The sequence below is a fragment of the Mytilus galloprovincialis genome, chromosome 14, assembly GCF_965363235.1.
Source record: "Mytilus galloprovincialis chromosome 14, xbMytGall1.hap1.1, whole genome shotgun sequence".
NCBI classification, from domain to species: domain Eukaryota; kingdom Metazoa; phylum Mollusca; class Bivalvia; order Mytilida; family Mytilidae; genus Mytilus; species Mytilus galloprovincialis.
The window spans coordinates 41,674,658-41,690,254 of record NC_134851.1 but is presented as its reverse complement, the minus strand read 5'-3'; the positions used below and the strand labels follow the sequence as shown (position 1 = coordinate 41,690,254).

Below are 15,597 nucleotides of genomic sequence, written 5' to 3'. Positions count from 1 at the left end.
TCGAGAAATTGACTGCCACTGGAAATAACCTATACATCTTTTTGCGTCCATCGTGCTATATTTTCTAAAGAGTTTGAATTATTTAAGTTAGAAAGGGGCAACCCTTGAATGGTAAATGACACATTCTCCAAATTCTTGGGGTTTTGTTTAGGATTGTGTACGAGTATCTTAAAACGTTGCGGAGGAAAAACTTAATTTAGAGTGTAGAAACGAAAAATGTGAAATGTTCAAAAGTTATAAAGGGCATAACTGTAGAACTGCCCAAAATCGAACTCTGTCTCAGTTTATGTGAGTTTCATAAAATTTGTATGAGACAACCTTAAAGTCATAAGAAACCTCAAATTAAAAAAAAATATGCATATGTTTTTTTATAACTAAATGGATAGTTTTCATTATACAACTTATGTACATATACTTTTTTCTGAAGAAAGTTCTGTAATTTATCCACATTTAGAAGAAGTTTATTTATTTTTAATTGCTTCTTCTAGGAAGCAATTCGCCGACATATTTTCCGTATGCATAGTGACCTGAGCGTAACCCTCCTCGTAAAAATCCGGTGATCGCAATACGCATGAATTTGTCATTAAAATAAACAATTATCGGATTGTACATGTTAAACACGTGCTCAATACCCATGCCTTTTGTTATTTGTTTACTATAAGGTGACAATCGGTAAACTTCGGCTTCAAAACACGGCATTTAATGAGCAGCCATATTTGTTAATCATAACAGACAGAGAGAAAAAAAATGACGATTATACGATATATTTGCGTAAAAAATGATAAAATCGTGCACAGAGGACTAAGTTATGATATATACATGCATTGGTTCAAGAATTGGATAAACATTATTTTTCACCACTCAATGGTTTCTTAGTTAAGAGTGCAGATAGAAAAAAATAGGAGAGAATGAAGACTAACAAACAGTCTAGGATGACACTTCAGAATTCTGAACGGTAAATGTAAAAACACAAAAATACCTTACTCAGAGGAAAATTTAAAATATGTCATTTATCACATCGTCTGTCAATTTTTTGTCTTTGTTGAATATGAACTTGACAATTTGATGCACTGTGTACGAACATGACAACAGTGCTTAGCTTGTTTATTTTCTTTTCTTAACAAAAAAGTGATTTTAACAATATTTTATGCAGAAAGATGACATATATGTAACATAGGATAAACACTTTCCAAACTATCTTCTATCAGAATATGTTATCAAGGTTTAACATTAACTAACTTTAAGTTTTCTCATTAAAATGTGTGCCCTGGTACACAGACTGTATACAAATATAAAGTCCATGTATCAACATTGAAACATAAATTGTACCAAGGGAAAGTACTTTGAAAATGTGTAAACATAAATTCAATTGTATAAGTGTAATACCACCATTGATTTTCCCCTATTAGTGTTTGTTAAATTTGCACTTTTCAAAAAAATATGCAGAATTTATCTTTGTTTCAAATAAAGAAATACTTGGCATGAGTAAAGTTTTGTCCGGTCCAGTACTATAGACAAAAATCACATAACATTTCATTGCATATAAGAAAATAACCATCATTGAAAGTTAACCAATCAAATTTCCCTCTTTATTTAGCTGTGTCAAGGTTTAGTCACCATGTAACCTCAAGATTACAAAATTTTCTATAGAAATCCCAAATAAAAAATAATGGTGTTTTGAAATACCCAAGACATATGTTTAGGACACAGAAATGTTTTTACTGCAATAAAATGTAGGATTAACTAGATATCATTGAGATGGGAGCCATCTCTGTGGGCCCCGCTGTGAATAATGTGCATTAAAAAATTGTATCTTTACCATAGAACATGGGTTTGTCAACTGAAATCAAAGTTTTTGACCTTGACCTTTGACCTAGGAAGTTGTAAATAAATTATGACACACCCTTTGGTGTTGATTTATAAACATGTCAAGTATAAACTTTGAAATGATAACGGTTCTCAAGATATAGAGCGGACACGATCTTTACCATAGGACATGGGGTTGTCAACTGAAACCAAAGTTTTTGACCTTGACCTTTGACCTTGACCTTTGACCTAGGAAGTTGCACATAAATTATGACACACCCTTTGGTGTTGGTTTATATACATGTCAAGTATAAACTTTGAAATGATAACGGTTCTCAAGATATAGAGCGGACACGATCTTTACCATAGGACATGGGGTTGTCAACTGAAACCAAAGTTTTTGACCTTGACCTTTGACCTAGGAAGTTGCACATAAATTATGACACACCCTTTGGTGTTGGTTTATATACATGTCAAGTATAAACTTTGAAATGATAACGGTTCTCAAGATATAGAGCGGACACGATCTTTACCATAGGACATGGGGTTGTCAACTGAAACCAAAGTTTTTGACCTTGAACTTTGCCCTAGGCAGTCGTTTATAAATTATGTCACACCCTCTGGTGTTGGTTCATATACATGTCAAGTATAAACTTTGAAATCATAACGGTTCTCAAGATATAGAGCGGACACGATCTTCACCACAGGACACAGGGTTGTCAACTGAAACCAAAGTTTTTTTACCTTGACCTTTTGACCTAGGAAGTTGTACATACATCATGACACGCCCTCTGGTGGTGGTTAATCAACATGTAAAGTGTAAAGTATGAAATCATAATGGTTCTGTAGATATGGAGCGGACACAAAGTGTTACGGACGGACGGACGGACAGACTGATCACTATGGGGCGACCCGCCTTTGGCGGGGCCCTAATAACCTACAACTGTCAAATTCAAGGGAATATTTTTTTCAACCTATTTTCGTATACAACCGGATGTGACATGCCATGATTTGGTGGTATTACACCTAAAGACAACAAACTAAATGTGACTTTCGTTTATTGTAATACTGGTTATTTCAGTTCAATAGTTTGAGAAAAATATACCGTAAGCAGAAGGTTACGGCTGGCCATAACACCAGGTTCAACCCACCATATTTTCTTAAAGTGTCATGTATCAAGTCAGGAATGTGGCAGTTGTTATCAATTTTGTCTATTTCTATGCATGTTGGTGTTTGTTTTTCTTGCACTTCAGTGTTTCTGTTGTTTCATTTATGTCCTTTTATAGTTGATGTGCAGGACATCTTTATTTTGTTTTGACTCATTTCAACAACTATAGAATAAAATTGAGAATGGAAATGGGGAATGTGCCAAAGAGACAACAACCCGACCATAGAAAAAAACAACAGCAGAAGGTCACCAACAGGTCTTCAATGTAGCGAGAAATTCCCGCACCGGGAGGCGTCCTTCAACTGGCCCCTAAACAAATATATACTAGTTCAGTGAATATATTTTCTAAATCAACAGAGACTTTTCTGTGAGAAAGGGAAGAAAGATACCAGAGGGACAAGTCAAACTCATAGATTAAAAATAAACTCCCAGCACCATGGCTAAAGATAAAAAGACAAATAACAGTACAGAAGACACATCATAGAAAACTAGACTAATCAACATAAACCCCAACAAAAATCGGGGGTGAACTCAGGTGCTTCGGATGGATAAGCAGATCCTGCTCCACATGTAAACTATCATTACATTATTTAAATGTATTTTGAGATGGGAATGTACAAACTGCAAGTATAGGTGATGTATATAGACAATTTATGTAGTGTACAAAAAAAACATTAACAGTAATTTCTGTGTTTATTACCCTGAACAGGTTTTCCAATCATAATCAGTTTCAACAATATAGTTTGCAATACACAATTTTATAAATTGTAAATCATTTAATAACATTTTAAAACAAGAAAACAGGCTATAATATTTAATTCATAAATGCAGATTTAATAATAACCTGTTAATAAACATTCTCATTATATGCACTATTGATTCATTAATTTCCATGGGTACCAATTTTGAGGATTACAGAAAAAAATTCTTTTCATGGAAATTCGAAATTCATGAATTTTTGCCAGATTTTTGGACTTCTCTGATTTTCTCCATGTATTGCCATTATAAAAATTTGCCTGTTTACCCATCTTTTTTTCATGATTTTTTGCGTAAAGATTAAAAGGCCACATTTTTGAAAATCCAAAAAATCCTTGTTATTTTTTCATCTTTTTTGAAACAAAAAGCAGCCAATGACAAAAGTATGAACAATCTAGAGAGAATCATTTGACGCCAAATTTTCAATGGCTTATATCTTGAAATCAAGTGCAAGAACCCTAAAAAAAAAATCTGATTTTTTAGTTCCTTCATTTATATACAATCATTTTAGAACAGTCTTTTGAAAAGCTTCTTATTTTGAAACAGAGTAGCAAAAATCTCCTTAATAACATAAATATATCAGACTATTTATACTATACTATTGATTCTTTATTATAACATAACACACCATTACAAAAATTATATCATAATTAAAATAGGACACTTCATTGCTAGTAGGTTTCTACCCTTCTCCATGTCCCATCATACTAAATTGCATTGACTAGCAGTTCCAACAAACAAAGCTTGGACTTCATGTTCAACATAAAATTGGATGATTTGTAAAAGATTATGATAAGAATGCCCATTTTTTGAAATCATGTATTCCTCTAATAAATCATATTTTACAATGATACTCTGTCAATTTCTACCCTTTAACAACTGAAAATTGAGATATAATTGTGTGCATTTAATATCATGATTTTTGAAGAATGGACAAAAATGTGAGATTATTTTTTGCAATTTTAGGATAATCTGCATACAGATTTATGTACCAAATTCAGAATGCAGCTTTTCATTATTGACATTCTCATCAAGTCTCATTTTTAGCATTTATAAAAACGTCGTCATAATTTCTGAATTCTTTCACATTTTTGCATTTTTCTGCAGACAAAGACACAACTTTGGTTATTTTGCGAAATAGCTTGTTGAAATGCGTAATATGAAGAAACAAAAATTGAATTCTCTTCGTGTGTACTTGCACATGAGGCGACTTCTGAATTGCATAATCTTTGTATTAAATACATAAACAGTTTTTTTCTGCATTCTGTTTCACAACATACTTTCCATTACTTTTTAATTTGTGTAACCTCATACTTTGTAATTTGTGTAGCCTCATACTCTGTATTAAATACATGAACATGAACAATCATATCAATAAAAAGAAAAACAATTAATACAATAAATACACACATATAAAAATAAAAATTGCATGAATATAATGTAGCACACACTATAATTAATCCCTCACGATGTATCACACACTTTAATTAATCCCTCAGAATGTGTATCACACACTATAATTAATCCCTCAGAATGTATCATACACTTTAACGTATCCCTCATAATAAATAACATATTTACATGACCTCCTAGATACTAGTAGGCAAAACAATAATTAAATAAAAAGTTCTAAACCTTAATAAAGCACCCAATTTGTGAGGGTCTAGAATGGGGAAACTTCCTTTCTGTATACATAAATTAAAAGTCCATTTCCCTCTATTGTTTCTGCCTTATCCCTTCCCCACCTGTTAATCCATGACTGTGAATTTATGTATTTTCTTAGGTACCAATTTTCGTGGATATGATAAGGAAAACTTGCATGTCTGTTGATATTCATTTTCATGGTTTTATAGAGGTCTCTGTAAAAAATGTACTATCCCATAAAAAATATGTCATTCATGAACTTTTAATTTCATGTCGGAATGCCAGTCGAAATGGTACGGAATTGCTGATAAAATGTCGTCTATTTGGGGGAAGAAAGTTAAATGAACATTCAGACCACACAACCTATACAGTCTATACACAGCCTGACAACTTATTGTATTATTCTTTCCACGATGCAAGAGGACAAACACATGTTTGCAGAATAATTTTAACAAACATTTTCACAACAAAAACATTTTATTTTAATTTCTTTTTATAGTTTACTTCCATACTTATAATGAACTTTCACTTTCACTTTCAGTTGCTATTAATAACGTTACTTACCATTGTAACATTGTGACGTTTAAATTTTAACAACCCGATTGTGTACTTCAGCATGATTTTATGTATTGTTTTTATCCTGATGGCGGTGCCCTAGGCACCGAAACATGTCGATCAATAAATTTCTGCAGCAGTCCCTAAAGTGTTGTTGTTATAAGACTCTCTACATTTTATGTTTTTTATCATAACGACCCTGCATACCTGGCGAGGTATCCACTTTATGGACTCTACCGTACTACAGACTCACCAGGCGTTGGTTCACTTTCGTTTGTAATTTAATTTCATGGTTAACTTGTACCCACGAAATCCACAAAAATTGGTATTCAACGAATAATTATGAATCAACAGTATGTAATCCCCAACTAGACCCTCATTTGTTCATTATGAAAATATATAATTGGTTTTAAAGATTCACAATTTGATTATGAAAGGTAAAATCTGATAATTTTTTTTTTTTATTTTGGAAAAAAACTCCTACATTTACCTCCCCTACTCTCCCTTCCACAAAAAACAAGAGGCTCTCAAGAGCCTGAATCGCTCACCTTAATTCTTTTGGTTAAATCTCTCATCAATGATTATTTTGGCTTTTCAATTTATTTAAATGTTTTTTGGATCGTCCTATTTTCTTCAAAAGCCAAAAAAAATAATCATTTTCTCCTATGTTCTATTTTAGCCATAGGAGCTATGTTTCTTGACATACAAGGAAATAAAATATAAAATTTATACTACATACTCTGAAACTCATTTAGCGTAAGTTTGGCTGAAATTGATACAGCAGTTTCAAAGGAGAAGATTTTTTAAAGTAGGTCAACATGATGAACAAATTGTGAAAAAAGTCTTTAAAGGGCAATAACTCCTTAAGTGGTCAATTGACAATTTTGGTCAATTTGACTTAATTGAAGATCTTACTTTGCTGAACATTATTGCTGCTTACAGTTCATTTCTATCTATAATTATATTCAAGATAATAAACAAAAACAGCAAAATTTCCTTAAAATTATCAATTCAGGGGCAGCAACCCAACAACAGGTTGTCTGATTCATCTGAAAATTTCAGGGCAGATAGATCTTGACCTGATAAACAATATTACCCAACGTCAGATTTGCTCTAAATGCTTTGGTTTTTGAGTTATAAGCCAAAAACTGCATTTGACCCCTATGTTCTATTTTTAGCAATGGCGACCATGTTTGTTGATAGATCACAACTTCGGATACAATTTACAAACTAGATACCCTAAGGAACATTCAGTTAAAGTTTGGAAGTATTTGGCCCAGTAGTTTCAGAGGAGAAGATTTTTGTAAAAGATTACTAAGATTTACGAAAAATGGTTAAAAATTGACTATAAAGGGCAATAACTCCTAAAGGGGTCAACTGACCATTTCCGTCATGTTGACTTATTTGTAAATCTTACTTTGCTGAACATTTAACTGTTTACAGTTTATCTCTATCTATAATAATGTTCAAGATAATAAACAAAAACAGCAAAATTTCTTTAAAATTACCAATTCAGGGGCAGTAACTCAACAACGGGTTGTCTGATTCATCTGAAAATTTCAGGGCAGATAGATCTTGACCTGATAAACAATATTATCCCATGTCAAATTTGCTCTAAATGCTTTGGTTTTTGAGTTATAAGCCAAAAACTGCATTTGACCCCTATGTTCTATTTTTAGCAATGGCGCCCATGTTTGTTGATAGATCACAACTTCGGATACAATTTACAAACTAGATACCCTAAGGAACATTCAGTTAAAGTTTGGAAGTATTTGGCCTAGTAGTTTCAGAGAAGAAGATTTTTGTAAAAGATTACTAAGATTTACGAAAAATGGTTAAAAATTGACTATAAAGGGCAATAACTCCTAAAGGGGTCAACTGACCATTTCCGTCATGTTGACTTATTTGTAAATCTTACTTTGCTGAACATTATTGCTGTTTACAGTTTATCTCTATCTATAATAATATTCAAGATAATAACCAAAAACAGCAAAATTTCCTTAAAATTACCAATTCAGGGGCAGCAACCCAACAACGGGTTGTCTGATTCATCTGAAAATTTCAGGGCAGATAGATCTTGACCTGATAAACAATATTACCCCTGTCAGATTTGCTCTAAATGCTTTGGTTTTTGAGTTATAAGCCAAAAACTGCATTTGACCCCTATGTTCTATTTTTAGCAATGGCGACCATGTTTGTTGATAGATCAAAACTTCGGATACAATTTATAAATTAGATACCCTAAGGAACATTCAGTTAAAGTTTGAAAGTATTTGGCCCAGTAGTTTCAGAGGAGAAGATTCTTGAAATAGTTTACGACGACGACAGACGACGACAGACGACGGACGACGACGGACGCCAAGTGATGGCATAAGCTCACTTGTCCCTTCGGGACAGGTGAGCTAAAAAGGGATACATTTTCCTTGCCCACTGGCGAAAATGCAAAATCTTATTATTGTGATTGCAAAAACTTTATGAAGGAAAATTGTCATTTGATTTTGCCATTTGGTTAGGGACTTTCCATTTTGAATTTTCCTCGGAGTTCAGTATTTTTGTGATTTTACTTTTCACTCCTGTTAGTTTTTATTAGTGCAAAACTGATTTTTCATTTTTTTGCATCAATAAAAAAACAAAAATAATTTCTGAATCTACAGTAAATAAAGTATAACAAGAAAAAAAAATTAAATAGAAAGCACACCATGAGAAATACATACTGGCAGTAGTATCAAACAAAATATAATAAAATTACGTAACAATGCCTTCCATTCTGACGGAATGGCATGCTTTGTTAATGCCCCTGTTATTTTAGAGATTTCATGACTAATACATATAAATATAAAAGATGTAATTATAACATTTAGAACAGGATAACTTGGTATGAGAACCAAAACTCCATGGGTATCAGCTGCTAACCAAATATGGTACTGAGATATAAAAAGCTGAAATGAAAAAAAAAGTCCAATATTAATTGAAATTAACAGTCTGCTTGAAATAAAAGCAGAACATTTATCTTGGATTACTAAAATTTACTTTTCATTAATGTTTGAAATAAATAGATTTTTTTTGAATTTTTATTTAAATTTAGTTTCAAATTATTTAGCAAATACAGTAAGAGCAGATTTGTATTTTGTTGAATTAGTGGTTCCTTTAAATTCATGAAATTTTAACAAATTTATTCCCTACCAGTATTTTCAAAATGCTCATCAAGTTGAATAGTAAGCTTCTATTCACAAATGATATTCTGGTTTTAATTATTTCTAACAAATTTTAGGACATAATAACAATGTAAACAGCATATCAATTCTTTTTTCTTAAAAAGTATTTTTTTGTGTGTATTTGGTCACATTAAATATACTTACTTCTAGTGATATTTTACCAAACCAGGCAAAAAATGAGCTGTATTTTGTTCTCAGCCATCCAGGAACGTTACGTATTAATATGAAAGATACAATCTGAAATGAAAAAAACATCAGTGAAAGGACAGAACAAAAGACAAATCTTTATAATTTTGTGCAAGTTTTACAATGTTTCACCTTTTTAAGGAGGTAGACCTAGGTTAAGGGAAATAACTCTTAAAATCATCAGTACGTTTGTGTCAACCATTTTCAAAAACATATTCTAAGCTTCTAGGTTACATAGATTATTTTTAATCTGTTTCAGGTAAATGCTTAAAAAACATTGATGAACTTGACTTTTACAAACGCTTAACTGATTTAAAGAGTTATCTCCCTGAACCAAGGTCTACCCCCTTAAGATGCCCATCTGTCATGTCTGTGAATGGGAAAATAATAAAATAAGCCCATACTTTGCAGATATTATAAAACAAGATTGTGTCCTAAGTACAGGGATGACCAATCCGCACTATCATTTTCTATGTTCAGTGGACCATGAAAATGGGGTAAAATCTCTAATTTGGCATTAAAATTAGAAAGATCATATTCACTGGGGTAAAGCTGATGACCGTAACTGCATTCACGGTCATCCCAAGATGTCGGATGAAAAATTAGGTCAGTTTCTGTATTGTCTGTTAAGTGTTTCTATATCATTTTCTTTACAAATCATACATTGAAACGATGTAAATTTATAAAAGAATCACTCGGAAATCACTAATTACTTCTGAGAAATGTGCATGAAACGGGAAATTCGATTTGAAAAAATCGCCAAGATGACCGTAAATCACAATCGAGATGACCGTAACAGAATCAGCGATTCATAACAAGGCTGACCGTAACTGCTATTAAGATGACCGTAATTTGTAAATGATGACCGTAACTTTTAAAGGATGACCCTCAATTCTAAGAAATATCCATAATTATAACTATCTTTTTGTATCAAATGATTGCCAAAAGACATGCAAATGAACAGGAAGTGAAAACATGCCACAAAAGCGCGATAAAATGACACCTTACAAGCATAATAATAAAAAAAATGGGGTGCACAGCCTTCAACTGCTCGACAAAAGATTTTTGTTTGTTTCTGGGATTCCTTTTAATGACATATAATAAATACACATTTTTAAAAATGCCAAAAAATTGCATGTACACCCATTGATATCATATCGTCTTTCATTTTGTCGTGCAAATAAAATAACAGTAATATTTTGAAAATATCATTCGAATATAAAACTAGTGAAGGTGAGCTCCAGCAAAGTAGATCCTTAAAATAGTATTGTACGAAAAGCGTATCACAAGGCGGAATGTTGTCAATTTGTATATATACAGAAATGTTATTCATACAGTCAGGATTCTACTTCTTCAAAATTATCTCCCCATTGCGCCAGTTCATGCTCACAATCGTAGAAATGGAAGCCATTGTAGGGATGACGCTCTGCCAATTTTGCTCTTGAAAACTGATAAATTTATCCACATAGCACCATTACGATCGATCGTTATATGTCAGTTATATTTTAAAAGACAAATGTATCTACTAGCTAATGAGCATTAGTTATTGATCTTGTCTGCATTGATTCAACTTAAAAATATTGTCTGTTCGGATGTCAGATGGAATTTTTGAAAATTCTTAAGCATTTAAAAAAATTCTAATTAAATATTTCGTGGAAGGGCAGACTAAACATTTTCAGTGGTTGAAGATTATAAACCCTAGTTATCACACACAAGAAAATCATATTTTTTCGAAGATATCCATTTTCATCATCCAAATTAAAAGACTGTCGTCAAGTACTTTTAGAAAAAATAGCTATTCGAACACACCTACTCTGTTTTTGTGATTCATTAGATAGGTATCTCACTTGACCCATATATTTCATCTTTTCGTACTGTCATTTTTTTACGTTATAAAGTCAACCTGTAGCTTTGATATATAATATTGATAGAATCTGAAGCGAGATGCTATATAAAATACTCTTGCTTTGTACGTTTTAAAGACAAAATATACACCCCAAACATGCCTTAACATAAAAAGGTGCACTCGATTTTTCTCTTTTCGATACAATCGTTACCTGTTTTGGGGAATTTTTTATTGATTCACATAATGGAAGGGCAGACACGAAAATTTCTGAACTAAAAGATTGATATGTTCTCCGTCCGTGATCGGAGGTTATGCATTTTCTACATCCAAATTTAGATACTATATATAAAAAAGAAGATGTGGTATTATTGCCTATGAGACAACTATCCAGAAAAGACCAAAATGACACAAACATTAACAACTATAGGTAACCATAAGGCCTTCGACAATGAGCAAAGCCCATACCGCATAGTCAGCTATAAAAGGCCCCGATAAGAACCATGTCGTCGACTTGATATCTTATTGTTTTGCATTACTATGTAATAGATACATTGAAAACTTATGCAAATGGTGTTTTTAAAATAAGAAAATTGTCGTTTTATTTGTTTCTATTAACGTTTTAAAATTTTGTTACTATATCAAACATTACAGTTAACATTTATCGCTTTCTCGATAAACACAGAGCTTCGATTCTTTTGTTCTATTTCAAAAGTGTTTCCGCCTGCATATATCAAGACAAATTAAGATTTTAATCTGCTTCCTCTGGAACCATACACATGGGTTCGATTACCAAATTATCGTATGTATTATTAATGTTTTTAATGCTCCATTTATTGGCATTATGTTTTTCTGGTCTGTGCGTACGTTCGTCCGTTCGTCTGTTTGTTTGTCCGTTTGTCCAGCTTCAAGTTAAAAAAAATTGAAACTTAGTACACATTTTCCCTATGGTATGATCTTTTTAATTCTAAAGCCAAATTACAGTTTTATCCCATTTTCATAGTCCACTAAACATAGAAAATGATAGTGTAGATGAGGCATCCGTGTACTAGGGACACATTCATGTTTCTTCAAATTTTCGTCGTATCGCTGTCAATTTGCGTTAAAATTTTAACGTCGATATTAATAAATATTTCATTGTTTACGAGAAATATGCAATTTACTATCATTGTTATAAATCCTAAATATGGCCAATTATATTATAGTTCAATACAAGAGGCTGTCACAACGACAGCAAACCGGATTTATTAATATTTATTTGTGTCCTGGCAATATCACAAGAACCATTACTGATGAATGGTGAAAGTGAAAATCGTCAATATCAAATTTGACCTCAATTTTGTCATCAGTATCAACATCTTAAAATTTGAAAAGCTTAGATTGAATGGTTCATGAGTAAATGTAACAACGTGAATGGAAACGCCATTTCACAATCTTTCAAGAACCATAACTCCTGAACGGTAAAAGTCAAAATCGTCATTATTGAACTTGACCTCCATTTTGTCATCAGTAACAACATATTAAAATTTGGGAAGCTTAGGTAGAACATTTCATGCGTAAATGCACGGACACGACTGGAAACTCCATTTTTCAATCTTTCAAGAACCATAACTCCTGAACGGTAAAAGTCAAAATCGCCATTATTGAACTTGACCTTCATTTATAGTTTTCATTATAAAAGAAATTTATGAAATATATTTATATCCGCTAACCGAGCCCTTATTGAGATCGACAAACTCAACAAAAAAGCTTTGAATACAATACGGATATTTCTTAGAATTGATGGTCATCCTATAAAAGTTACGGTCGTCCTATATAAATTACAGTCAGTCTTTACAAATTACGGTCATCCTTTACAAGTTACGGTCACCTTTTTACCAATTACGGTCATCCTTGTTTTATGTTACGGTCATCTTGAAAATATTTTGATTATGATTTACGGTCATCTTAACGATTTTTTCAAATCGAATTTCCCGTTTCATGCACATTTCTCGGAAGTAATTAGTGATTTTCGAGTGATTCTTTTATAAATTTACATCGTTTCAATGTATGATTTGTAAAGACAATGATGTAGAAACACTTTAACAGACAATACAGAAACTGACCTAATTTTTCATCCGACATCTTGGGATGACCGTGAATGCAGTTACGGTCATCAGCTTTACCCCAGTGATATTATAAGGAACATGTGTACTAAGTTTCAAGTTGATTGGACTTCAACTTCATCAAAAACTACCTCGACCAAAAACTTTAACCTGTAGTGGACAGACGAACAAACAGACAGACGCACAAACCAGAAAACATCATGCCCATAAATGGGGCATAAAAAATCAATACCTTAACTGTAACAAGGATAATCTCAAAAGGACTTAACAAAAATATTCTATTTCATTTTGTATCATTCAATCTGACATCATTAGAGTAAAGGTTGTTTCGTAATGTTGTTAGCATGTTGGTGTAGGACTGCAAACTTTTAAATATCAACTTTCACCTCAAAATAAAATGTTCATGTCCTTAAATAATCAACAACTGTGTGTTGTTATTCAGGTCAGTGTTTTCATTTTCTTTGGTAAAGGTGAGATGACTTTTTTGTTCTGGAGTGGCATAAAGTAAACATCAATCAATCAATCATCCATCAATCATCTATGGATGTAATAGATAACAAGAATGTGTCCCCAGTACACGAACGCCCCACTCGCACTATCATTTTCTATGTTCAGTGGACCGTGAAATTGGGGTAAACCCTCTAATTTGGCATTAAAATTAAAAAGATCACATCATAGGGAACATGTATAATAAGTTTGAAGTCGATTGGACTTCAACTTCATCAAAAACTACCTTCACCAAAAACTTTTACCTGAAGCGGGACAGACGGACGAACGAACGGACGGACGAACGGAAGCACAGACCAGAAAACGTAATGCCCCTCTACTATCGTAGGTGGGGCATAAAAATACAAACTTTTTAAAAAAATTTGTAAGCTTTCCTTTCCATCCATGAATCTTTTTTTTTAAAGATTAATAAATGAACAGGTACTTTAATATTAGAGCTACTAGAAGATGCAGGCTAAATCAGAGTACAATTAGGCAAGTGTTGAATCAAAGAGTTTTTAACTTAGCGGACAGTATGTGTGCTGAGCATGGACGAAAGCGCATAAAACATGGATCAATAAGGGTTTCTGAAATTGGATTATTTTCTTAAAAATTGGCTTTTTCTATGGAAAAAAGATTGTTTTTAAGACAAATTTAGGGAGTACAAAACACTACTTTATATGTCATATCACAAATATTTCAGACTTTATATGGATCAGAGGAATTGAGGCTCCATGAAATCAGTCTCTTCCTTTATTAGTATAAGATACTTACAGGAACAATGGTGAGATAGGAATGGAACTGGTTACACTCGACTTTGTTCTTACACAGGAATGTAAAAATAACATAACTCTGAAAAACAATAAAAATTATTACAATATCATTACATGAAAGTCTGTTCTGAGAAAGGGATGATTTCTAAAACTTTCAAAACTATAGAAATGTATTAAATGTATTTTTTCTATCATTTATTATTTTTATTAATTAACATTTTTTTGTTATTGTAGGTTGCTCAATGTCCAGTTGCAAATATTTCATGCCTGTCCGTCTTCATTTCAGTTTTTTTTTTAAAGTTTTCATATTCCGAAATTTTGTTTTTAAGTCAATTTTTGTTTTTTAATTCATCAATTTCATTTTTCAATAAATTTAAATTCTTCTTACATTTTCAATTTCCTAATCCAAAATAACAACTTCTTTTCCGAATTATGATGAGTCTACAATTGTTCCAAAAAAAGTCCAAATAAGAAGTAAATTATGTTTAAAATTTTCTGTCAACATTTTTGCTAAGTTATCTATTTTGTTTATGCTTTTCTATGATGAGGGACACAGGGAAGATTAGTTATAAAGCTAACTGTGTAACACTCTTATAAGAAAGTTTTGTTATTGTAAGTTGCTCTATGTCCAGTGGCAAATATGTTGTTTTCATTTTCTTTCTTAATTTTTATTTCATACTCACACCAAGACCTAGGAGGCCTAAGAACACTACAAACGATGAAAAGATTCTTGAAAATAAATTCTCATTGTTGCTATCATCTATAAACTTGTATTTTTTAGCTAACTCATAAACAAATCCAAACACCATTCCATAAACAACACTCTGAAATGTAACAAAAAATCATCAAGAAAGCAAATCAAATCTCAATTCCTGGCGTAAAAACAGAGAAAAAACATTCATCTATAAACAATTTTTTTGGCATTTTGGTCCCCATGTATTGTTAGGATGGGATCACACATTATAACCCTTTCATTGAACTAGTCATAAACTTATTATCTGTCTAATGAAAGTTTTTTTTTTATTTACAACAGTTTTAAAACTTTTACACTTCATGTGAA

General features: G+C 32.1%; 1 protein-coding gene across 2 annotated transcripts in view; it reads right to left on the bottom strand.

Moving 5' to 3' along the window:
• Positions 1-3,654: 3,654 nt before the first annotated feature.
• The window catches only part of LOC143059122 (N-acetylneuraminate (7)9-O-acetyltransferase-like), a 46,301-nt gene continuing 34,358 nt past the window's right edge, over positions 3,655-15,597 (bottom strand). For both annotated transcript variants that reach the window (XM_076232611.1, XM_076232612.1), the window contains 4 exons: positions 15,221-15,361; positions 14,539-14,616; positions 9,289-9,381; positions 3,655-8,868 (listed from right to left, as the gene is read on the bottom strand). In XM_076232611.1, coding sequence (XP_076088726.1) covers positions 8,611-8,868; positions 9,289-9,381; positions 14,539-14,616; positions 15,221-15,361 — 570 coding nt within the window. In that variant the 3' untranslated portion in view covers positions 3,655-8,610. The remainder of the gene's footprint in view (positions 8,869-9,288; positions 9,382-14,538; positions 14,617-15,220; positions 15,362-15,597) is intronic.